At 47.9% G+C, this 22,968-nt stretch overlaps 9 protein-coding genes across 9 annotated transcripts; 5 read left to right on the top strand and 4 right to left on the bottom strand.

Moving 5' to 3' along the window:
* Window positions 1-13: 13 nt before the first annotated feature.
* MGYG_05732 (hypothetical protein) lies at window positions 14-385 on the bottom strand (the record flags this gene model as incomplete). The annotated part of the gene is made up of 2 exons (XM_003173096.1): window positions 14-258; window positions 352-385. 2 exons carry the CDS (start codon window positions 383-385, stop codon window positions 14-16), a joined length of 279 nt encoding a protein of 92 aa, XP_003173144.1.
* A 1,897-nt stretch (window positions 386-2,282) lies between these two features.
* On the bottom strand, window positions 2,283-4,466 carry MGYG_05731 (hypothetical protein; the record flags this gene model as incomplete). Its single annotated transcript, XM_003173095.1, has 4 exons — window positions 2,283-2,908; window positions 2,958-3,675; window positions 3,702-3,775; window positions 3,818-4,466. 4 exons carry the CDS (start codon window positions 4,464-4,466, stop codon window positions 2,283-2,285), a joined length of 2,067 nt encoding a protein of 688 aa, XP_003173143.1.
* An 884-nt stretch (window positions 4,467-5,350) lies between these two features.
* On the top strand, window positions 5,351-6,022 carry MGYG_05730 (hypothetical protein; the record flags this gene model as incomplete). The annotated part of the gene is made up of 3 exons (XM_003173094.1): window positions 5,351-5,767; window positions 5,825-5,961; window positions 6,001-6,022. The coding sequence occupies 3 exons, from the start codon at window positions 5,351-5,353 to the stop codon at window positions 6,020-6,022; spliced, it is 576 nt and encodes a 191-aa protein (XP_003173142.1).
* Window positions 6,023-6,913: 891 nt separating this feature from the next.
* Window positions 6,914-8,580, top strand: MGYG_05729 (folylpolyglutamate synthase; the record flags this gene model as incomplete). The annotated part of the gene is made up of 5 exons (XM_003173093.1): window positions 6,914-6,928; window positions 6,977-7,084; window positions 7,131-8,011; window positions 8,063-8,226; window positions 8,279-8,580. 5 exons carry the CDS (start codon window positions 6,914-6,916, stop codon window positions 8,578-8,580), a joined length of 1,470 nt encoding a protein of 489 aa, XP_003173141.1.
* Window positions 8,581-9,500: 920 nt separating this feature from the next.
* On the top strand, window positions 9,501-10,882 carry MGYG_05728 (phosphotransferase enzyme family protein; the record flags this gene model as incomplete). The annotated part of the gene is made up of 3 exons (XM_003173092.1): window positions 9,501-9,538; window positions 9,618-10,569; window positions 10,805-10,882. 3 exons carry the CDS (start codon window positions 9,501-9,503, stop codon window positions 10,880-10,882), a joined length of 1,068 nt encoding a protein of 355 aa, XP_003173140.1.
* Window positions 10,883-11,903: 1,021 nt separating this feature from the next.
* MGYG_05727 (hypothetical protein) lies at window positions 11,904-12,632 on the bottom strand (the record flags this gene model as incomplete). Its single annotated transcript, XM_003173091.1, has 2 exons — window positions 11,904-12,156; window positions 12,244-12,632. The coding sequence occupies 2 exons, from the start codon at window positions 12,630-12,632 to the stop codon at window positions 11,904-11,906; spliced, it is 642 nt and encodes a 213-aa protein (XP_003173139.1).
* Window positions 12,633-16,789: 4,157 nt separating this feature from the next.
* On the bottom strand, window positions 16,790-18,876 carry MGYG_05726 (CCR4-NOT transcription complex subunit 3; the record flags this gene model as incomplete). The annotated part of the gene is made up of 3 exons (XM_003173090.1): window positions 16,790-16,850; window positions 16,980-18,550; window positions 18,622-18,876. The coding sequence occupies 3 exons, from the start codon at window positions 18,874-18,876 to the stop codon at window positions 16,790-16,792; spliced, it is 1,887 nt and encodes a 628-aa protein (XP_003173138.1).
* Window positions 18,877-20,189: 1,313 nt separating this feature from the next.
* MGYG_05725 (D-tyrosyl-tRNA(Tyr) deacylase) lies at window positions 20,190-21,046 on the top strand (the record flags this gene model as incomplete). The annotated part of the gene is made up of 5 exons (XM_003173089.1): window positions 20,190-20,196; window positions 20,304-20,482; window positions 20,566-20,608; window positions 20,711-20,904; window positions 20,975-21,046. 5 exons carry the CDS (start codon window positions 20,190-20,192, stop codon window positions 21,044-21,046), a joined length of 495 nt encoding a protein of 164 aa, XP_003173137.1.
* A 358-nt stretch (window positions 21,047-21,404) lies between these two features.
* On the top strand, window positions 21,405-22,799 carry MGYG_05724 (hypothetical protein; the record flags this gene model as incomplete). The annotated part of the gene is made up of 5 exons (XM_003173088.1): window positions 21,405-21,420; window positions 21,486-21,556; window positions 21,631-21,640; window positions 21,716-21,784; window positions 21,859-22,799. 5 exons carry the CDS (start codon window positions 21,405-21,407, stop codon window positions 22,797-22,799), a joined length of 1,107 nt encoding a protein of 368 aa, XP_003173136.1.
* Between the last annotated feature and the right edge of the window lie 169 nt (window positions 22,800-22,968).

Genomic DNA, 22,968 nt, shown 5'->3' with positions numbered 1-22,968 from the left:
GGATATGCTATGCTCATTGAAGTGAGTGGTCATCCATCCAGGAGCCTATGCCCTGCAAGTCCTGAGCTATATCTTTGTCGTTATTGTATTTGCACGTGGTGCTGTCTTGTTTGGTGGCGGTGGTGTTGCCGTCGTGAGGGTAGGCGTCGTCGCGAAGACTGCCGGCCTGCGCACGGGTGGAAGACATGGAAGGAGTATCACGGCCACTCTGCTTCAAGCGTGGAGGTGGTTTGGAGACTGGGCCTGGCATGAAGGTCCCTACAGCGCAACTACCGGTCAGACATCGTCTACCGCCTGGGAGACAAGAGAAGAGGTAGCGGGAGGAAAGGGGGAGGAAGGGAGGGAAGATACCATTCAGGCGGATAAGGTCTATATAAGAGGACATGCTGGAGGATGGCTGAGCTGTTGTCGCAAATGCACACAGTGGAAAGTGGAATGAATGGCCTCTCCATCATCGCTAGAAGAGGAGGGAGACAACCGACTTTATAGCTACTACATCTTCTCTCTGCTGTAACTACATTCTGTAGAGTGCTGACTTAGTCGGACTGGACAAATGCCATCAAATCACTCTACTATTTTGTACCAACAGCCTCAACCCCAACAGCCATTAATTAACTTCTCGCGTTGTTCTCCACCCCCCCCTTGGCGGAGAAGGCAGCCTGCAAGGGAAACATGCGTGATAAAGTCAACGCTTGCCCGTATTCAGCTTAGCTTGTGCTCAGTTAACTGGTTAAGTGGCGTGCGGCAACTGCGACACCGTTCGACAACTGCGACAACCTTAACGTTCTCATCTTGGCCTAGCGGATCTTCTGCACTTCATTCAAGGGAGTGAGGGGTCATTATCCCGTGGCAACTGGGGGTCTGCGGTCAAGTGCAATGCTTTGCATGGCCGGAACTCCTGGAACTCCTGGAACTCAACTTAGATAACTCCCCCGTACTTTTGCTTTAGAAACCTAGACGCGATGACGATAACTACCTCCCTACCTCGCCCCAGCACAACGACCAGAGCAGCCTCGGTGTCAGCCGTCGCATACTCACCGTCTTTCTTGCGCGACACACCCAGAAGGTGGATGTAGGTTGTCCCTTTTACGCTGCTTGGTTAACTAGGTAGTTAGTTATGGTAGTCTCGGATTCTCGTTGTGTTTCTCTGGCTGCAATGGAGGGGCCCGGCTGCGGGAGCGTTACGTCAGGTTCAACAAAGTCTTCCCCTTGACCATGGGCGATGGCAGTGAAGTCGTCGCCCGCATCCCGACTTCCATCGGTGGCCCTCCCCTCCCTGGCTTACCACCGCCCTCGAAGCCGCAACCATGCGGTTTCTTCATGACGTCCTACACATCCCGGTTCCTTGAGTCCTTGCCCACTTTTTGACGCCAGACAATTCAGTAGTAGCTAAATATATGCCGATGGCAAACTCCCTTGGCTCAATATAGCTTTCTCTTATAAAGGCTAAGATGGTAGACCTGATAACATAGCTAGTGCGTATTGAGAAGAAGATATTTAGCTTTGAATTCCTAGTATACGGAGTACTCCATATACTGAGGATCCTGTCGGCTTCCGTGGCTAGCTAGTTAGTTATGACTTGGCGAAATTGTTAACAATATCGCCAAGCATCTACTGTAAATACGGGGAGCCATATTTACTCAAGGTAATAAGTTACTTGTCTCCTGCATATGCAGAGAACAGTCAACTGAGGTCAAGAGGCGACGCGCAATCTGGGGGCATTTCCCCCCTGTTAGGGAGGTTGCCAACGGCATCATGCCCCTCGCCCCCTCCTTAGAAAATGTGTGGTTACATAGGAAAGCTCACCGTCCCTTGGAGCCTTGCCGGCCTGAAGTTCATGGCTAGGACTCTGATAAATATGATATGGGTCTCCCAGGGGTATTCTTCCCCATCGTGGTTAAAGCTAAGGCTATTTGTTGTTGCGTAGACTGATGCTACCAAATTTGGTACACGCGGCCCTTCAGCTTACTGGGACGAATGGCAACTGCTCCCTTAGTTAAAGGTTACCCTCAATGATAGCATAACCAGTTAAATAAGGACGCTGCTCACGGGGCTTAGGAGAATATGGACTGTAATGCGAGACTCAAACTGATTGCCTTTGGGTTCTCAAATAATGAGTAACAATGATTAGGCGCGTAACCTAATAAATATAGTCGGGTTAAGATCTCGTATAAGAGAAGGTAAATGATAGAGCGCGATATCAGGCGAGTCGATAACGAACAACGGGGTTAAACCAATAGCACCCAGGAGAGCCTATCTGGAATACTCTACGGTGAATAGATCTAGTGAACAATGTTTCGCAGCGCCCGCTTAACAGAATGGCTATGAATAGCGGGTCTTTTCCGCTTTAGTCGTGCTTGGTCGAAGTCGATCAACATCGCCCGGGATAGCTCCGAATTCCACGTAATATTGGCAGGGCGAATGTCTCCGTGGACCACGCCGTACCGACCCAGTTCCTTTTGAAGCTTTCTTGCCTCACGGTAAAAGTCAACGTCACGACCCGGTATACTGTCTAAGTCATCCCCTGCCCAGGAGAGGAGTAGATAATGGACAATATAGTCCAAACCAGTCGTGATGTATGGTTCGTTTAAATTAACGCTTCCGAGACAAACAGGAATAAGACTTCCTTGAAGCGTGCTAAGAGCATCATACGCCTTAGCCTCATGCTGGAGGTAACTGACCAGACCCTTGATTGTCCCTTTCCCCACAAATGTATAGCCATAATGGGCCAGTGTCATCTTGAAGAGAATACCTCGTGCGCCGTGAAGCTTCATCAAAGGCCAGCACCCATTGTCCGGGTCATCGTTTAACTGGCTGTCTAGTAGTATTGCGACTTTTGCTTTAGAAATTGGATGAGTGCCATCATGGCTCATCTGCTGATGGAGAGCGACGTTAGGACAGGATTGATCTAACACGCTACCATTAACTACCTAAGCCAACTAGGCATTTCTGCGTACAATAGCGACGATCGGGCTCCCGCTTACGCTTACGCTCCTCCTGCGACTGCTGCTGCCATTTCGACGGAGGCGGACGTGGTGCGGGTATGACCACAGCAAAGTCTTTCCCTGGCGGGACGTGTGAGGTGCGGTTGCTAGGGTCATCCTCATCCTCTTCGGAGCTATCTGACAACGGATTATTAACTGTGTCATCCGGGTCTGCACAACTGTGCCGTAATCGACGGGATGGTCGAGACTGGTCCTCCTGAATAGGGCTGGACAGTGGGCTCGATGGGATATAGCTTGATGCCGATAGTGTTCGGCGCCGTTCCTCTGGGGGCATCTTTTCTAGGAGGTATTCTATATCAACAGCCCATGTGTGAAGTTGAGATATTGCAAGTGACCGCCACCTTTGGTCCCTTACTTCTGAATCCAAGGCGAGGAGACATAGGGCGAGGACTGATGAAATTGCTGTGTAGGAATACGGAAAGGTCTTGCCATTCTTGACTTTAACGTCTTCGACGGGTTCGGAGAAGTGGTAATATAGAGTACTCGGGTCATCTTCCTTTATGTGAAGGAATACAAATGCCTCGCCGGTTGTCAAATACCCGTATTCAACCCCCTCTCTGATCATATAGTCGAAGGTTTGTGTGATCGCAGCACCGCTAAGCTGCCTTAAGTTATAAATAGCTTTCTCCTCCTCATCGATGGGAATTTCGTGAGCCTGCACGACGTCTTCCTAAAATTTCGAAGGTCGTAGCCAACCTTTAAGTTCGCAGGCCGAAGTTTATGACTGGCTTTATATTCAATAATATAAAGCAGTGTCTCGGCTTCGCCATCTTTTCTAGATACGCATAATTGATCAGATCAAGGCCTTCGACCTGTTTGCTGTCTCGGCTCAGGCGTGTCACTCAGGGTATTCGCGTGATTTTCAAATGAGACACCCGATCCCAGAAATGGAAGTTTTGTTTTAGTATCAAGCTTCAGTAATTCTTGCAGAATAGAGGAAATATGTTCTTCAACGGCAAATCGCTCGTAGCTCATAAAGTCGAGCTCGCTGCCCAGAGATCGACGGGAAACAAGGTTACCAACAGCCTTGACACCCTCGCTGGACAAGAACGCTCCAGCAGGGGGGGAATCACTCGGATGGAAGAGAGATAACACTTTCTCAAAGAGCTCGTCGCGTAGACGGGGAAAGTCCGCCCACTTGCGAAGGGTTGTCGGACAGCAGCGGCCGGCAGGACTGGTAATCGAGCCTTTTGTGCTTTTATGCTTTGGCTGGATGCTAAGCGGTACAGCAAAGAGTTCGTGGCATGATTGAATAAAGGACTCGAAGGTGGCCGGGTTAATTTTGCCCTCTAGCGTTTGTCGAAATCGCTCTTCTCCATCAGCTCTGTCCTCTGCTTCTCGTCGAAGTCGCTCTGCTTCTCGTCGAAATCGCGCTTCTTCCTCAGCTCTGTCCTCTGCTTCCTCAGCTCTGGCCTCGGCCTCTTTTAACCGCCTTTCAAGCTCCTCCATGCTAGTTTCCATGGGTGAAATAATCTGCCAATGTTATATGGCGTTGGGGATGGAGGTGTAAGCGATCTCGCGTCCTTTTGGCCAAATGGTAGAGATCCTCTCGGCATATGACCGTTCTCTCGGGGGTATATCAAAGGTTGGCGAGACCGATTTCGCGGCTTGCAACGCCTAGGCTGGCCGTGGAGACATTCTTGCTCTGATTTTAATATTTCGATGGAGATCTCGACCCACCCACCCAGCGCGTCTTCCGGAGTCGGTAAAACCTTAAACCGCTGGAGCACTTTACCGTCACCGAGGGCATCGTTCCAGCTTCTCCAACTTGAGGATAGCGCAAAGGGTACAACAAGCTCGCTCGTTGCCCCGTCGACAACAACTATACCACCAGGCGTCAACCATTTAACACATGCCCTCTGTTGGTTGGTCGTGTCAAAGGCTCTTGGAGCCAAGGTGGTAAATGCTGGATGGCTTAATAAATTCTGCCGTCTTCTTCAAGATATGGCGCCTTTTCTTACCGTTATACAATTTCCGGACAGCCCTGGGATCCCTGATGAGATGGGGGGAGGTGTTGGCTCTAATCCGGTAGAGAACTTAGAGAACTTCTCACTTAGCCGCATAAATAGCACTTTTGCCGGATCTACCCTTCCACATGAGATTATTCAGATGATATACCGAAATTTGGGCTACCAGGATATATATCATCTAGAGGAAGTATCTGGGGGTGCGACCTGATACTAGAGTATGGTTTGGCCTTGGAAGAAAATACCTTGCTTATGGGTCATCCTTCCTCAGAGGCTCAAGGGAGGAAGCGTCTAGGAAAATCCAGTGAATCCTTTGGACTCTTCACTATCGCGCAGGCTCTATATTCAATATTTATAACTATAGTAGGATTTGAGATAATGTCGAATATAAAGATGAATCAGCCTCTCCTTGGTATAGGGGTAAACCCCTCAGGGCGTCGTATTCGGCTCTCTCAGTGGAGGTCAAAAGTTTTGGAGGAACGCAGTTTTAATATTTATCCTACGTCCAAATTGTGGTTCAGCTTTAACCACGTCCTGGACCGCAGTTATCTATGCGGCTTCAGATCGGAGTTGAATATGTTTGGGTATAAAGGTGAATTAGTAATAGCAATATCGCCAAAGCAACTCAGTGGCCTGCGACTGGTATCAGATAGCGAGGGTTTTATAGCTTTACAAGTAAAGAACACCTTCTGGGAAGAGCATTGGCACGGATCTACCCTCGACTCGGATGACCTGGTATTTGCTCAGATTGAATGGCCCGTCGGTTACACTGTCAGGATTGTCGCCTCATTTGATGTATGTATTTCCTTCCTCTTCTACTTAATATATAGGGCTGTTACTAATCTCAACTAGGCCTTCAAAATTCACGAAGTATCTATAGATCATAGTGCGAGTCTGCCTCAACACCAATCTATGTCGTGGAAATCTAGGCTGCCGCCTAACGACTTAATACCAGTCGTTCTAACAGGTGGAGTCTCTGTTAACGACATGTTAGTTACCTATATTAATGACTACTAACCGCGATTTAGCAACGACGCCGTAGAGGGGTAGCGGAGCGCCAAAGACTACACATTGTGCTGCATGTGCTTAGTAAACAACTGACACAAGTGTGTCAGTTGTTTACTAAGCTAATATCTGTTGTAGCACAACGGGGTCTGGCCCGGGGAGATTTCGGCCTAGTCTAGTAAACTAAAAAAAAAGTCCTAGCTAAGGCGTTACATTCACAAGTTGATATTGTATATCTTGCCAAGACAATATTCTATAAGAAAGCTCACCGCTCCTGAACTTTGGACGCCTTTCTGCCTTTATTCACACCCATGCTCAGCCTAATAATTTATTGGCTCTTCATCCTTCTCATTCCTGAGCTTAACAGCGTCAAACATCGCCTTGCCAATGCAATAGTTAGGCATAGGACATATAATAGAAGGATTGTGTTAAATAGCAAGTTGATAGATTTTTCTTCGATACTCCGTCAGTACTCCGTATAATCATCAAAACTAAGAATACTAGGAGGATAGGGCTTGGCAGGGCTTCCCGTGCTTGAGCCTCAACCGACAAAGCGGAGCTAAAATGCCCGCTAGCCCCACTCTCATTTTCTTTTTCGAGAGCCCTATTATCACGTATCGTGGCTACTCCGTAGTGCATGGATACTCAGTCGCGCTACAGGACTTTGTATCCCTGGACCACTGGATAAAAACCAGAACAACCAACATTTCATACCAGGACGTAGGACGTATTTTTTGCGGGGCTTAACGAATGCATGCTAATGTTTTACTTCGTACCTTGAATATCAATAAACTTCGCCATCGCAGATAGCACGTGACCCCTGGTGGGGCATATTACTTTAACATCTTTATTTATTGGCAATTCCCAACACTTCAAATATACAACTATAGGCGCCAACCGCTTGTAAAAAAGTCATCAATTCGAAGATCAGCAAAAATGGAGAGATACGAGGTGAGCACCGTTAGAAAAAAGTGTGTACTATATACTAAGTGAATATAGGAAGCTGTCCGCTGCTTAAATAGCCGACGAGCACGCGCGAAGTCTAACTTAGATGACATGCGGGGCTCGGATGATATGGTGAAATGGCTGAAGCTTCTCGGACACTCGGTACGTTTATACAACTCTTTTCCCCAGCTTTGCTAAAAGGAGATAGGTTGAAGATCTGAATCGCCTAAATGCCATTCATATTGCAGGAACGAAAGGGAAAGGGAGTACCTGTGCATTTGTCGCGTCGTTCCTCAAAGAGCATAGAAATAACACCGGATATCCACGAAAGATTGGGCTATACACATCGCCACACATAGGAAATATACGCGAGAGGATTTGTATTAATAACGAGCCAATATCGCAAGAACTTTTCACCTTCAGGTTCTTCGAGATCTGGGATAAACTACCTAGCGAGGTAACAGACACTCTAGATATCCCCCGATATCTCCAGCTTCTGGCCCTTCTCTCTTTTCATGTCTTCATTAAGGAAGGTGTTGATGTGGCGATCTACGAAACCCATCTTGGTGGGGAATTTGATGCAACAAATATTATTAGCGCACCAACTGTAACGGCTATTACATCAATCTCAATAGATCACCGTAACTTACTTGGACCAACGATCGAGGATATTGCGTGGCACAAAGCGGGAATATTTAAACCGGGAAGTGTTGCACTTTCTACTCTTCAGGAACAAGCAGTTGCAACGGTCCTCCAGCAGCGAGCTGCTGAAAAAGGAGTGGCACTTAAGTTTATTGGCCTTGATAGTGATATTCCGGCTAGCGCGGTAGCTCTGAAGCCAAAGGTGCAAAGATTTAATTGTTCTTTGGCTCTTGCAGTACTTCGCGCTTGGTTATCTGCGACGCTACCTCTAGAGCAAAGCTGCGTTGATAATGATATCGTTTCTGGTATTGAGAACTTTTATTGGCCAGGGCGATATCAGCAAATCAACGATCAAAATTATCAGTGGTTCCTTGATGGTGCGCACACTGAGTCAAGTTTATGTTACGCGGTAGAGTGGTTCGCGGAGAGAGCCAGGGAACTCCAGGAGTGAGTATGCCCGATCTGAAGGATAGGGTTTATACGTTAACTCTCCTTCAGCATTCTCCCTCCTACGCGGATTCTGGTTTTCAGCCATTTTTCACATCGAGATGGTATAGCTCTTCTACGTAGTATTGCGAAGTCTCTACTTGATAAAGATATTCAAGTACAACATGTTATTATAAGCTCGTATGATGAAATGCGAGATGGCCCACCCAGGATTGGTATTCATACGTTAACTAGTGACATATTATAAAAAGCTAACTTATTCCTCAGACCGAAATTTAACCAAGCGCTTCTCTCAAGAAAAACAAGAAAGTTATGCCGAGTTTTGGAGAACATTTGATCCAACTGCAACAGTATCGTGCGAACGTACAATTGAGGAAACCTTGCATCGAGCTAGGCGGATCGGAGATCTCAGCGATGGCATGCAAGCCTTAGTTACAGGAAGTCTACATCTGGTCAGTGGTCTGCTCTATCTCTTAGAGACTGACCATCTGATATCGCATCCACCAATGAGGGCTCAAACCAGATTAGAGCAAAAGAAGCTCGATGATATTAGAGCAGGTTGCAGCTAGTTGGTGTACTTAGTTGGCCCTTTCCTTAGGTCGTTTATACCTACCCGTTTTAACTATATAACCAAGAGGTGTGATGTTTACATCTTTCCGGGAGGCATCTCGGGATATCAACTATTTAGATGCGGTATATGATGGGCTAAATGAGATATTAGGGATGATTGAAATGCAAATTACGTTGCTGGAAGGTACTCTTCAGTATGTCTACCAAAAGCTTGCGGAATTCTACGCTGGTCGATAGTGAGCACAGCCCACTCACTCCTACAGGGCCAGCTTTCGATAATGCGAACGATCCTAGGGACACACCGACTCAACTCCGCCATACAAAAAAGGGAGAAGGCAATTGGCTCGCCCCTTGAAACTTTCACTGTTGTTAAGTTCGACGCGAAATTGAGCCCAGAAGAATCCCACGGTTCATTACGCCCCAAGGGAGAGGCCAATAGCCGGGCCAGCCAGAGAAAGAAAAGGCTACCTTCTGGTTTCCGAATATAACAGGCCTGCGATTCTCTGTGTGAAAGCAATCTTGACATACCGTAACCTGGAAAGGATCCAACATGAGGACGTGCAAAGAATTCTATAGGAGCCCGGACTTCCTACGGCCACGGTCGCTCAACTAGAGGTAATTTTACGGCATTTAAAGTGGAAGCAAACCAGTGGAGGGAATAGAATCTTTCCCGGAACTTGTCAACCCTATGGGCCCGGAAATTGTGGAAAAGGAGAAAATGAAGTACCGCCAACGCATATAGAGTGAACCTGAATTCAAATTTAAAGAGTCGCAAGAGAAGTTCATTGCTAGATTTTAGTTATGATATTCTAGTAGGCTAAATGAGATTGTCGAAAAGACCCCAGGCTAACCTGGACAATTAGTTAGTTAAGAGAAGAGATTAAGAAGCCAAGTCTTGGAGAAATAATCAGAACTGAGCATGCTTGTTTATCTTGACGCTCCCCTGTGGGACCAAAGGTTAGTTAACTACCTAACTAGCAACTTCGTGAGGTTAGAAGCTCACTCCACGATCCAATATTAAGCATATAGGGACTAGTCTTGCAGACTGCGTTGCTGCTCCTGCTCGTCGAGAACTTGCGAGGACATCGAGTTATGGGAAACCAAGGCCAAGGAGAGCCTTCCTCCTACCAACTAAAGAAAACATTGGCCCTGGGGAACATACCTCACTACTATCTAAGTATCTACAGGTCGCCCTGTTTTTGGTCTCACGCCAGTGTGAGATGGCAACCCCAATACTGCGTCATCCGGATCTGAGCTTCCCTAACATCCTTCTTAGCCCTGGAACAAACAAGATAGAAGGAGTAATTGACTGGCAGGACGCATCTATTCTTCCACTTTTCATACAAGCAGGCTACCCCGCCTTTTGTGAACACAATATTTCCCAAGTCCAGTCTTTAAGAGAACCAACTTCTCCCGAAAACTACGAGGAGCTGAATGAGGTGGACAGAATGAAGGTAGATATAAAGCTCCATTTGGAAAAGGCCAACTTATATTACTATGCTGCTACCGGACTTGAGAATGGTTTGCACCTGCGGGCACTGCGTTTGCCTGGCATTTGGATGATACAGTACCTTATCTCTCATGCCGGCTACCCATGGGATGCTGACCTGATAAACCTCAAAGCAGCTCTAGTTGGGCTCACCAAAATCTGGGATGGAATTATATCCGACCCATGCCCGATCTCTTTTTTCCCTAAGGATGAAAAGACAATACTAAATGATGCTGCCGAGTGGAGGGAATGTGAAGAGATACTTTTGAATATTCAAGAGAATATTGGGATCGAGAAGGCGGCACGCATCCAGATGATTTTGAACATGCTTCTGATATGGCACACCGGTTTCGGGTACAGATATATACCAACGCTGAAGAGCAACTTGGAAAGCTGTTTTGGAAATCTTGGATATTCAAGGATGATAGTGACAACTCTCCTCCCCCTGTACTCTGATCTCAAGGTTCTGACTTCTACATACTCTCCCTTGTACGATAATGTGAGGAATAACACTTGTGATGGGTCAGGGACCCTCATCTCCCGAAAGTTAAATAGTTTAAATCTTAAACCAAACCTTATTTCTTCTATCTTCTAGGTCTGTTAGAAGGTACTCCGTACGGACGGACTACTTTAAAAGGAACATATAAGGAGGGAAATAAAGGTAGCTGATAACCGAGAGTATTTGATAGTTAAACCTGACTCTACAGACTAATCGCCCAAATCGTAACAAGTAGATTCAAAAAACCGACCCGAAAGGGAACAAAAGAAATTCATCAGGGGCCGTAACGCTAAATGCTCCAGTAGTTAAGTGAAACCATGAGCCTGTGCTCTCATAACAGTTGGTTAGTTGGCTGTTTTGTATTTTTCTGTTGCTTCGTTGGTTTTTCTTTTCTTTTTCTTTTTTTGTTTTGCCCTGCCAGTCCCGTGAGCCCATCCCTTCCGTCTAATCCAACCGTCTGTCTGACAAACCAGTTGACCAGCCAGCCTCTGTGAGCCCCGCCATCCCTGTTGTACACTGCCCTGTCCAAATAAAATGCTAGCCAACCGAGAGTAATGTAGAAATGACCGGATCGAAAGGAGTGAAAATAAAGAACAGAGGAAAAAAAAGCTAGAGCGAGACACTGGGAGTGAACGTAGGCAGAATAGGTTCACGGATTCGAGGCTTGGTATTGTCAAAAACGGTAGGTATTCTCAAGCAAAGTTGCGAGAAAGGAAAGGAAAAGAAACAGTTTGACAATGATATACATCGAAAGTAAACAGAACAGAAGCGTACTGGAGAAGCCGAAGAAAAACGAGAAGATAAATGCTCGTAAACATTCTCATAAAAAAGGAGAAAGTAAAAAAGAGGAAAGTAATCATGTACAGTGTGAGGAAAAAGAAAAAGGAAGTAAAGAAATCGAGGGCATTACCTTCATTATCAGTGCGTGTGCAAGGAAATAGGAGAGAGAAAAAAAGTGTTTGTGTCCATACAACGCCATTGTCCTGGGTAGACTGTAGAGACACCGAAACAAAGTCAAAGAAGAATAAAGTACAATGTTCGAGGGAGAAAAGTCCCACTCGAACATTCAACGGAAACAGAATGTGAAGAAAAAAGGGAAGTAAACAAATAAAGTCAGTTCATCTGTAGATGAGTACCAGCTCAAAAAGAAGAACCCGAAGGCAAGGCAATGCACATGCTTGCTAGATCATGGCTGGGACAATCCGAATTATCAAGGGGATGTAATGAAATGAAATAAAAAAAGAAAAAGAAAAGAAATTAATCTCTCTGCATCTTCGAAAGGAAGGGGAAGAAGGAAGAGCAACAGGGGGCAGGTTGGTGACGGCCAGTTGAGCTTAGCTGTTGGCATCATCACGCCTGGACCTGTTGGAGGTGCGCTTGGCCAGCTGTTCTCTATGGTACTGACGAAGATGCTCAATAAGATGGTCTTCGCGAGTGAAACCGTAGAAACCCTTGCGGTTGCAGCCTGATTTAGGACAATCCGTTTTCGTCGGGAAGTGGATTGATTTTTGATGTCGGCTTAAGTCAGCAACCCGGCTGAACGAGCCTTCACAGTTCTTGTAGAGGCAGATAAATCTCTGGGTGGATCTAAATTGGTGGCAGCATGGGTTAGTTTGCGTGTTTCAAGGGTAAAGTGGTTGATGAGGGCAGTGTGGGGTTGGGGTTGCTACGTACCTTTCTGCAGCCGTTGACTTGGGACTGGAGGGAAGGGCAGCCATGGTCTGGCTATCAAAGACGTAACCATGATTGGACGAAGTGGAGAAACTTTCAGACCGACCCTGCGTCGAGCTACGTGGCTCGTAATCGTAGGTAGAGTCATACTCGTGGGAGCTCTTTGGTGAGTGGCATGGCTGCATGTTGTTGTAGAGTGTAGATGCTGAGCTGTATGATGTGGATATGGATAGATTGCTGTCTGTCGAGCTGGAGTAGGTCATAGGAGGAGCCAAAGGAGAGAGATAACCTGGCTGTGGCCAGCTTGAAGTAGTGTAGGTATTATTATCTGGGGTTTCTCCACGGCTGGAAGGTTGGTAGGTAGGCTTCCTTTGACGGTGAGGGATAGACATTGTCTGCGTAGTGAAGGTTGGGACAGACAGTTGGTGTGTCAAGGTCAAGCCGTAGACAGGATAGTAATGAGTTAGAGCAAAAGAAAGCTTCAAGAATATTATATGTGATATCTTTGAAGTTGTATGGTGAACGTAGATGGGAATGGGGATGAAGAGAGGGGGGTCACTGAGGATATTATATAACCCTTCAGGTACTAGTGAGAAAAGGAGGCGAGCTTCACTTAACACAAGAAGTGGCAGCCTTTACGACCACACGTGACAAGGGAAGGTTGAAGAGGGAGTGAGTGCAGGGAGTTGTAGATCCTTAGATAACCTAAGCAAGAATGCAAGACAAGAATAATGATGCCCATCAAGTGTTTCACAGCCTCAGCGTGTTAACGAGCTGGCTCGAGGGGTAAACGACGAGGGGAAGATGGGTTTGATTGAAACAAGTGCAAAGAGTGAAGCTTGCGGTTATGCTGCCCCCATGCGCTTGGAAAACACCCAGTAGATTGGTCGGCCAGATAACTCGCTGGTCCAAGGTGGCACGATTATATGAGTGGATGGCAAGTGTTCCTCTGTTTTGAAAAAAAAAAAAATGAGAATATCAAAACACGAAAATAAAAACGAAAATAAAATAAAATAACGAAAAAAAGGAGCACACTTTGCACGTGGAAGGGAGAGTTATGGGAACACAGCCTCTCTGTAGCAGTACGAGAGAGGAAATGACGTTGGGAGGAGGGGCGGAGACCAAAGAGGAAAGGGATTTGATAGATAACGACGAAGAAGTGAAGCAAAGATGGTATTTGGCCGTAAGCGAATACCAGCTCGGTACCGATTGGGGATAAGCCAAATAGCAACGGCAGCAGGAGAAGGCAGCCGAGCTGAGTATGAAGTAATAAGAGCAGCCTCTTAAACAAAGGAATGGCGGTACAGCCAGTGCCCGCTTCGACCGGCAATCGGCGCCGGAAACCAGACATCAGAGGGAGAGACGTAGAATAGCCGGAGGGGTCACAGGAGTGACTTTGAGTCCCACAGCGGGCAAGGCGGAGGAGACTTTAGAGAGACTTTGGGTGGTTTTACAAACGAACATATGCAGTGATAAGAAAGGAGGAGGAAGATATGGAGATCATGTTCGCATTGGCAAAGGGCTGGCGTAGACGGGAGAGATAACTCCACGGAGGTCGACTGGCCATCGAGATAGGAGAGGATGGGATGGTGTGTGTGCGTGTGCGTGTGAGTGTGTATGTAAGAGAGACCGACCAGCTGCTCAGCCCTCCCATCCATCTCCCCCTTCGCCTCATTCCGGTAACTAAGCCAGGCCAACTAGCCCATGAAATTCACCTGATACGGACTCTTATTGCGGTGAAGAAGAGCTTTCGTAAACATCAATGACGGGGCGGGCCGACAATGGAGCCTGAAGATGAGGGATATTTCCCCCTCCATCACAGCGATTGTTTGCGAGCGCAAAGGATGAGTGGCAGACCGGGTGGATGCAAGATGTTGTGGTCGTTTTGGCTCTTCTTCCTCTCGTTGCCCCACAAGACAGACTGCTGTTCCTTTTTTAGGGCCGTTTAGGCCATGTCGACAGGCAGGAAAAAGAAACGGGACGAGGATCCCCTGCCACTCAACCCTCCTTCAGCTCTGACTGGCTGGAGAATGTTCCTTGACCAGTCAATCAATAACGGGCTTGCTGTTTAATAATAACCCTGCAATAGAGTTGTTACCCGTGTAACTTGTAACTAAATCGTGCGACCTGTCGACTTGGTTAGCCAAGCACGGAGTATATTCTGGTACGGCTGGTGGTTATTTACATGGTTACAGAGCGTAATCAGAGTGTGAGGTGTATACGGCGTACCATCCAGGCGTCGGGCAGATGCTGTGCAGCGTTCGCTATCAAGCATCAAGCATCGTTGCCGTCACCAGCGTCACCTACTTGGAGTGTCTTCCGTCTCGCCAGGTACGTGGCCGTGCAGGCATTTCAAACACGGCCGCCTCGGTCTCGCGAATTTGCCCTTGTCACCACCACCACCGTCATCTGTCTCTGCTGTCTTGTCTCTGCTGCCCCCGTCTCTGCTGTGTCAACGAGTCCCCGGCGTTGCTGTCGTTGCCTCCATCTTCATCTTCGTCGTCGTCGTTTTCCTCTTTTGGCAAAGACCGAAGCACCATCCTGCTTATCTAAGCGACCTTCCCCCTTTGGTCTCTGCTTCTTCTGCTTCTGCTTCTTCAACGTCCAACGTCAGGCATCATCAACATCATCCTCAGGGCGACCAGCATCGCCCATCCTTCTCCCACTCGCTTCCAGCCTGCGTCTCGTCTTCTGTTGGCAGTGTAAAGGGTAAAGGACCCCTAGCTTCGTCGATGAACAGAAAATGCCGCAGACCAGCCTGGCGTGGCAGGGTAGGGCGAGGCGGACTCCAGCTTTCGGCCTCGCTTGGGATAACAGGACTGACGGACTGACAGACGGAGTGACTGGCTGACCGACCCATCTCGAGAATCAAAGTTGATAGATAGAGAAAAGAGAGAACTCGAGACCATACAGACTCCTTCGTGCTGCTTCTACTGGCACAGCCTTTGCAACCATCTCCGTCTCCGGCGTGCAAACGCTCGTTGGCTCGCACATGCAAAACGACTTCCAGGTATCAGGCAGGCAGGCCTCTACACGAAGCACCCAAAACCAAAACGTAAGGAGGGCGTCAAGGCATCCATCTCATCAGGGGGAATCAACCAGAGCAGCCCGTCTCCCAATAATAATAGCTTTTCGGTCCAGTTAATTGTTTTTCTTTTTCACTTTTTTTACGCGGCAGTCCAAAGGCTATCAAAGCAACCAATAGAGCTGGTTGATACACAGTAAGAGATGGCAGACATCAGACATGAAACATTAGGAACGAGAAGAGACTTGCTGGCATCAGCGGTCTTATAAGTTATTTAACATGTCTCTTCTCTTCTCTACACCCGTCTAATCAGTTACTGCTTTCTCGTGGAACAGTCGGCTCTTTATCCTCTTCCTTTTGCTGCCCTGCTTTCTTGATGCCCAACCCGATCACTCATTATTAATTTCACAGAGTGACGGTTTCAAACCAATAACCAGTAAACAGGGCGACCAACTCGGCCAACCAGTGCAATAAACACACGTTGCCATCTAGGACTGGATCATGAGACTCCAAGAAGCGAATAAGGCTTCTTGTCTGTATTATTTTATTTTTGGCGAGGTCAACTCAGTAGTTGGCTACTTGTTACTCTTTCTCTAGCACTGCCTCAAGACCCTTGCATGCCAACTGACATGAGGGTAAATTCCGTAAGGGTAACTAAGCACTGTACCTGGAGGCCAGAAAAGTCTCGAAGGACTCTCCCGCCTTGATTTCGTTTTAGCGGGTAAGAAAACGAAGTTCTCCTTGGAGACAGCCTCAGCTTTTGCCGATGACCCGTATCTTCCTCAGTACCCCAGCATTTACTTAAGTTATGGAGTACATCACACTAGCACTGCCTCCCTGGTGCTAATCATGACTCTGGCTGCGCTGGAACCCCCACAAGAGAAGTATTCGAGAAGAAGCGGAGACCAGAAAACACGAAGAGGACCGGGGGTTGTTCTGCAGGTCAGATGGCCCTGTTGCGAGGGAATTGAAGTATTGGCCAAGTAAAGACGGAGACCAGGGAAAGAGGCCGGAGAAGCGAAAGAAAGAAAGTCAGAAGGGGTAAAAGAGAGGCAAAGATTGCCGGTTTGCGCCAAATACACTATCGAAGAGACTCAGCAGACGTAGTTAACAAATTAAAATGACATGACACCGGGAAAGAAGAAGACAGACAAGAATCAAGAATCAAACAGGTGAATAAACTCCCTCCCAGCCCGGTTCCAGTCCCAGGTAACTAAAGAATTGCCTATCATTTCACTGACTCATTCCCCATTGCCTTTCATCCAACAAATAGAAAACAAGAAGCTAAAAAGAAGAGAAAAACATGAAGTTGGGGAAGAGAGTGAGGTAAGTAGGTCGTGGTTATGTGAGTGCGAGAGGATTAGGAATATAGAGGACCAAAAGCAGGACTGATGGAGCAGAAGTAGATTAGGGAGAGGCAGGGTAGTAGTACTCCATGGAGGAATGTGCATTTGTACTTCGACAGAATCAACTTGTCATTGTATTTTAGCTGACGCTGACAGCGGGCCATGCAACTGTAGTTTTTTACAGATCATCTTCAAGATACTTGTAGACAAATTTGAAATCACCTTTTCGTCGATTCATCCTATTATCAGTCACGATATTATTAGTATATGCTGTCTGACGTCTGCCGTGGGACTGGTAACTGGGAGCCAGGTGCCGAAACTGGGTACACAACAACAAAGACAAAGAATGGGGAACGCGTATGACCTACCAGGTGCTTTCATAGTCGAAGAACCGATAAGTGCCCTGTTCATATTCCTCGGTGATGTTCTTTGGTTCCTCGTGGCGCTGGAACCAAGTCTGGTACAGCTTGTGGAAGCGCCAACTTTGGTTCTTAAGGGCCTTGGCGGCCAGGTACTGCTGATACGTGGACTGACGGTAGTAGAAGAGATAGAACAGCGTGTCTGTATCTATTCTACCAGTCTCGTATAGTCGTGGATCGTCGAAGATGGGTAATGTCTCCTGAGGGTAATAAAGTGGCGTTGTGTATGGTGTCTGAGGCTTGTAATGACGGGGTTTCTCCGCATCTCCTGGCTCTGGGCATGTACTATGTGAGGCTACCAATAATCGTTGTACAGACGTTGACTGGGGAGCCGTCGGCCTCGACTTCGTCACCTCGAAGGAGTGAATGAGATCTTGGAGGCCGGGGGGAAGGTGATATACTGATTCTTCAGGGGCTGGCTCTTCTCTACTCTTCCCCTTTCCTTGGCCATTCGTCACTGTACGGTCCTTATTAGAGCCCGATGCGGTTCCAGAGGGGGTTGTTGCGGACGTTTCTATTTTCGACATTGCGGGTGTCGGAGGCATCGTTCCCGGCCTGCTGGCTGCAGTCACGCTCGGACTTAATGTAGGTGACTTTGATTGACTCCCTGACTCGTCCGCGCTGCCGGCAGAGGACATGAGCCGTTGTACCTGCACCGGCTGTGCAGGCTGGACCATAGGTGATGCTGTTGATGACGTCTTGGAGGCAAGCTGTGCTGCTGATACGGCGGGGCTTGCGCCAGGCGGTGGTGGGAGAGGTGCGATTCCAACACCTGCCTTGTCACTGGCGGCGGCGGCGGCAGCGGCAGAGGCATATTTGAGAGTCTCTCCGGGTAATCGTGCCGGAGGGGGTGCAGGCTTCATCGAACTTGTTGACGATGACGAAGGGCCATTGAGGTGAAGCGTGGCAAGGACGGGTAGAGGGGATTTCATCTGCGTCGATGGCCGTCGTGCAGGAACTGAATCCGACTTGCTCTTGCTGGGCTGCCGGGATTCTACGTCGTCTTCCTGTATTGATTGCGTGTCTTGTGATGATACTCGGTCGTTGTCGTTGTTCATGCCGAATTGGACTTCTTCGTCACCTAGCGGCAGGTCATCGTAGATAGTCTCGTCCTCTCCACAAAAGTCGGGGTTGTGACCGTCCTCAGCATAGTACTTGATCGCTTCTTGAGCATCGAGCACTTGTTGTGTTTCAACATTGCCGTTCTGTAAGGATCGTAAGAGTAATTCCAGCTTCCCAACATGCCATTTATGCCGTTCCGATAACCGTTCAATATCCGCTAATCGGTTCGATTTGGCGAGGTCCTTCTTGCCCTTTTTCATTGACGCTTGTATGGACTCCTCCTCCGCTTCCATGGCTTCTATCTTTTGCTGTAGAATGTCAACCGTTAAGGAGAGGAAATCACACGTGTCAGCTTTCTCTTTTTCCTTGGGATCCAGGCGCGCGGCAGCCGAAAGCCCCTCTTTCGAGTAGGCCTTGGTCTTCATCTCCTTCTCTACGGCCTTGAATTGTTCCATACACTAGATTCTGAGTATCAGTACCATCACCCTAACGCTGACAAGGGCAAGAAAGGGGAATGTGTAATGCGCACTGTTTCTATGGCTCGCCGTTGTTCCAGCAGTGGGCTTTTGTCCTTGACCTCATTCCCGGCAGCCCAGGTTTTGATCTGGTCTCTAAATCGTTGCAGTTTCTTGATCTCTCGTTTAAGATTGTCCTCGAGCTTGTCTCGTTGGGCGGCATTGCTGGAGCTCCGGATCTTGTCGTATATGCCCTCGAAGGACTGTATGCCCTCAGAAACCTTCTTGAAGGTTTTGTCAATCTCTTGCTGCGTTTTTCGGGAAGTCATGATGATGTCTTCATAACCTGGCTCTAAGGCGCACTCTATTTGAAGCTCAAGGTAGTTCTGCGTGTGCGTGTGTGCAGACAGCAAACGAGTGGTACAGGGTGTGGATGAGGCCGTCAGAGATCAACTCGTTGCGAGGGAAACGGCCACGAAATCGAGCAGCTTCGGTGTAATGCTGGGACAATGCTCTCCGGTTCGCGTAGACCGGTATGGTGCGGCTGTGTGTGAATTCAGCTGAGCGAGATGGTGGGTGCAAGGTGTGAGATGCAAGAAGCTCTTCCGTTACTTTCGAACTGCTTCATCTTCATCTTCATCTTCCATCAAGAAGCTGCGCCAAGAGAAATAACGCCAAGAGCCTAGGGAAGCCGAAACTAACGGAAGAACTAAGTGCCGATCACGTGAAAGAGATCTTCCATCCAGGTAATTTTCAGCTTCATTTCATTTTCTCTTCTCTCGTCCACTTGTCCAACAGCATCTACAGCATCTACAACATTATGACGGCACTTGGCTGGCTTACCAGGCGATTCAGATGCCGTGACTGCCGTGTACCGTGTGCCCAACAGTTACAGTGGCTTAGACGGATACTCAGCTAACAGATCGACATAAGGACGTGAAGGAGGCAATCAAATATGCAAGCAGGTAGCCGCCGGGCAAACTACAGAAATCCCCTCTCGGATTCATAAGAAGCAATCAGTCCAATATGCAATTCCCTTCCTGATACGGTGCGCCCCATGCTAAATACGAGAAATCAATGATACAGTGCAGCCGCAGATAGTTCCATGCGGTCTTCCGTAGGGCATTGATTCCCTTGTTTATACATGACGCGTTATCCCAGTACGGCCGATAGATTGACTACAACGACTGCTCAGACTACTTTCTGAGATACTAGCCCAGGCTGTGCCACCTCGGAATTTGGAATTTGTCTGAGAATGAGTTGCCGTATCTCAGATGTATCGGAGCTTATACGAAGTTTATACAGTACAACAGAGTACCTCATACCTCTTTCGGCCTTTGGTCTCAAAATATTTTGCGTGGGGGCTCCTTCTTTTAGAACATCTAGAGACACGTATAGAGCAGCCTCTTCTGTCCTCCATTGACCGTAAAGAGCCTCGCCTATGAGACTCACATGTAACTGCCCACTGTACATCAACTCATCAACTGGCTGAGCATCTTCGCTGACTAATGGTGCAATTTCTTATATAAATCTGGTATGGTTCATACACTTACGACAAGAAAAAGACATAAGCACTTCCATAAATGTAATATGAAATAGCCGTGATACTTTCCCCCTAGGATTTCCGCTCGTGGCAAGAAAGATGAAAGGTGTGACATGCCGTTATCCCCTCACCAAAGTCCAGCCCTGGGAACACAGCCGGTGTAGCACATCTTGACTAACTACTTCCGATAACCCCCCAACCCATTTGCTCTAGCGATCTTACAAAGGGTGACATCTGCCTCGGTTACTGTTGACAAGCAACTTGTTTCGTCGATTGGCCGTGGAGTGCTGGTGTTTGCCGCTGTTGGGCCAGATGATACCCAGAATGATGCAGATACCCTAGCGGCCAAGTTGTTGAAGCTGAAGATGTGGCCCGATGAAACTGGGGCAAATGTACCAACCCTCCTTTGATGTACACCCCAAATCGGACCTATAATTATAGAAGTGCTGATATAGCCTCCGTTGCCGATCTTTAGTGGAAGAAGAATGTCCAAGACATCCAGGGGGAGGTCCTTTGCGGTACGCTGTTACATCCATTTACTCATCTTATCGAATAGTTACCAAGATCGACACCTCGTTTATCCTCTCCAAGACTAATGCATATGTTCACTTGCCGAACAGTGTCACAATTCACGCTGCTTGCTACTTTGAAAAAAGGCAATAAGCCAGACTTCCACAAGGCAGCAGATCCAAAGACGGCGCGAGATTTATATGAGTACTTTCACTCCAGGGTGCAGAACCTGTACACTGCAGATCGGGTAAAAGACGGAGTCTTCCAGGCCATGATGGAGGTAGGTTTAGTAAACGATGGACCGGTATGTATCTGTATCCCCCTTTGCCTTTGTCCCTCCATACGTCTATAATGCTGGTACTAAGGGTGTTTAGGTCACTCTTGAGATCGACACAAACCCAGCAAAGAAGGGAGACAGCGCCAGCAGCAGTGCCAGTGCTAGTTAGACATCTCATCGTCTGTCATATCTTAGAACTGTTTGCTGTATATAGGTAATAGACCAGATATCCGGGTCGTTTTCCCAAAGCGGAACCAGGGCTTAGGGCTTGAGACGGCCGTTCTTAGCGCGGGGGTGTTTGCACTGTTTGACTCCCGCGCGGGTCGGCGAAAGCGTAGAAGGTTCCTGAACTTCCTTTGCTTCTTCTTCTTCTCCTTCTTGCTTCCACTTTCGCTTTCTTCTTCGCCTCTTCACTTGCTCACTTCCGGCTTCATTTAAAATTTGATATCAGAACCTTGCCCTGTACTAGAAGATAGTTATAAAAATAGACAGACCTATTCGTTGCAATTGTGCTTAGCTGAGCAACCATGGCTGAAACTTCAGGTACGCTACATAGAGGATAGTCCATTACCACCCAGAGCATATTGCTAACGGATACTGGCCCCTAGGAGTTCGCCCGCGTGTGTATTTCGATATTGAGATTGGTGGAATACCAGAAGGAAGGGTTGTCTTTGAGCTGGTAAGCTTCACAAACCCTTGCCGAGCTTGGTTTTCGACGTCGAGGGGACTTCATAACTAACTGGTGGCCTCTAGTTCAACGATGGTTAGCATCCAGCTGTCTATTCAGAGAAACAGTGCAAAAAAAACTGACAAGAGACAGTTGTCCCCAAGACCGCAGAGAACTTCCGTGCCCTCTGCACCGGTGAAAAGGGAGAGGGCAAGTCCGGAAAGCCATTGAGTTACAAGGGTGCGTATACCAACGTTATTGCTTCGGCACCCCGGGCTGTAGTGAAGCTATCTCTAAGCTTGCTCGTATTCTAGGATCTATCTTCCACCGAATTATCAAGCAGTTTATGATCCAGGGTGGTGACTTCACTGAGTTTAACGGCACCGGCGGAGAGTCGATCTATGGCGAGAAATTCGACGACGAGAACTTCGAACTCAAGCACAACCGTCCATTCCTACTCTCAATGGCTAATTCTGGACCCGGAACCAATGGAAGTCAGTTCTTTGTTACCACTGTTCCAACCCCTCACCTTGACGGAAAGCACGTCGTCTTCGGAGAGGTAATCAACGGCAAGGGTCTTGTCCGCAGAGTGGAACAACTCCCCACTAGCCCAGATGACAAGCCGCATTCGGAAGTCAAAGTTGTTGCATGTGGCGAAATCACGGGCGAAGAATATGAAACCGCTACGAAGCGTGCCGTCGACCCAACTGGGGACAAATACGAAGATTATCCGGAAGATAACAACCAAGAGTTCACGGGCCCTGAGTATTTCAAGATTGCCACTGAACTCAAGGAGTTTGGCAACACTGCCTTCAAGTCCGGCAATGTGCAGTTAGGCCTGGAGAAATATCAAAAGGGCCTGCGCTACCTCAATGAGTACACCGAACCTGCTGAAAACGACCCACCAGAGCTTGCCTCACAGATGGTGGCTCTCCGATTTGCTCTCCACTCCAACTCCGCCCTCCTTGCAAACAAACTGAAACGCTTCAATGACGGCCGAGCTTGGGCAGGATACGCTCTTGACCAGGCGGATTTTGCCAAAGCCAAGGATGCAGACCGGGCAAAGGCTCACTACCGACGAGCCATTGCCCTCGCTGGGTTGAAGGAGGAGGACGATGCTCTCAAGGAACTAGAAACTGCTGCCAAATTTGCGCCCAACGATGCTGGAATCGTTGCTGAGATCTCTCGTGTGAAGAAGAGCATTACCGAGCAGGATCGCAAGGCTAAAGCCGCTGCGAAGAAGTTCTTCTCCTGATCTCAAGCAAGTACGTGATATTCGACTTAACTTATCGTATACAAAATACGAAATGCAAACCAAGTGATGTACGCCAATTAACGACATTTTTAACCCCTCTTTATGTTAGAAAAAGAACAAAGCGTGTAATTTAATTACGTTCTTGCTTTTTCACCACTCCCTGGACCCC

The sequence above is a fragment of the Nannizzia gypsea genome, genomic scaffold, assembly GCF_000150975.2.
Source record: "Nannizzia gypsea CBS 118893 supercont1.4 genomic scaffold, whole genome shotgun sequence".
Classification (NCBI taxonomy): Eukaryota; Fungi; Ascomycota; class Eurotiomycetes; order Onygenales; family Arthrodermataceae; genus Nannizzia; species Nannizzia gypsea.
This window is presented reverse-complemented; position numbering and strand designations above follow the sequence as displayed.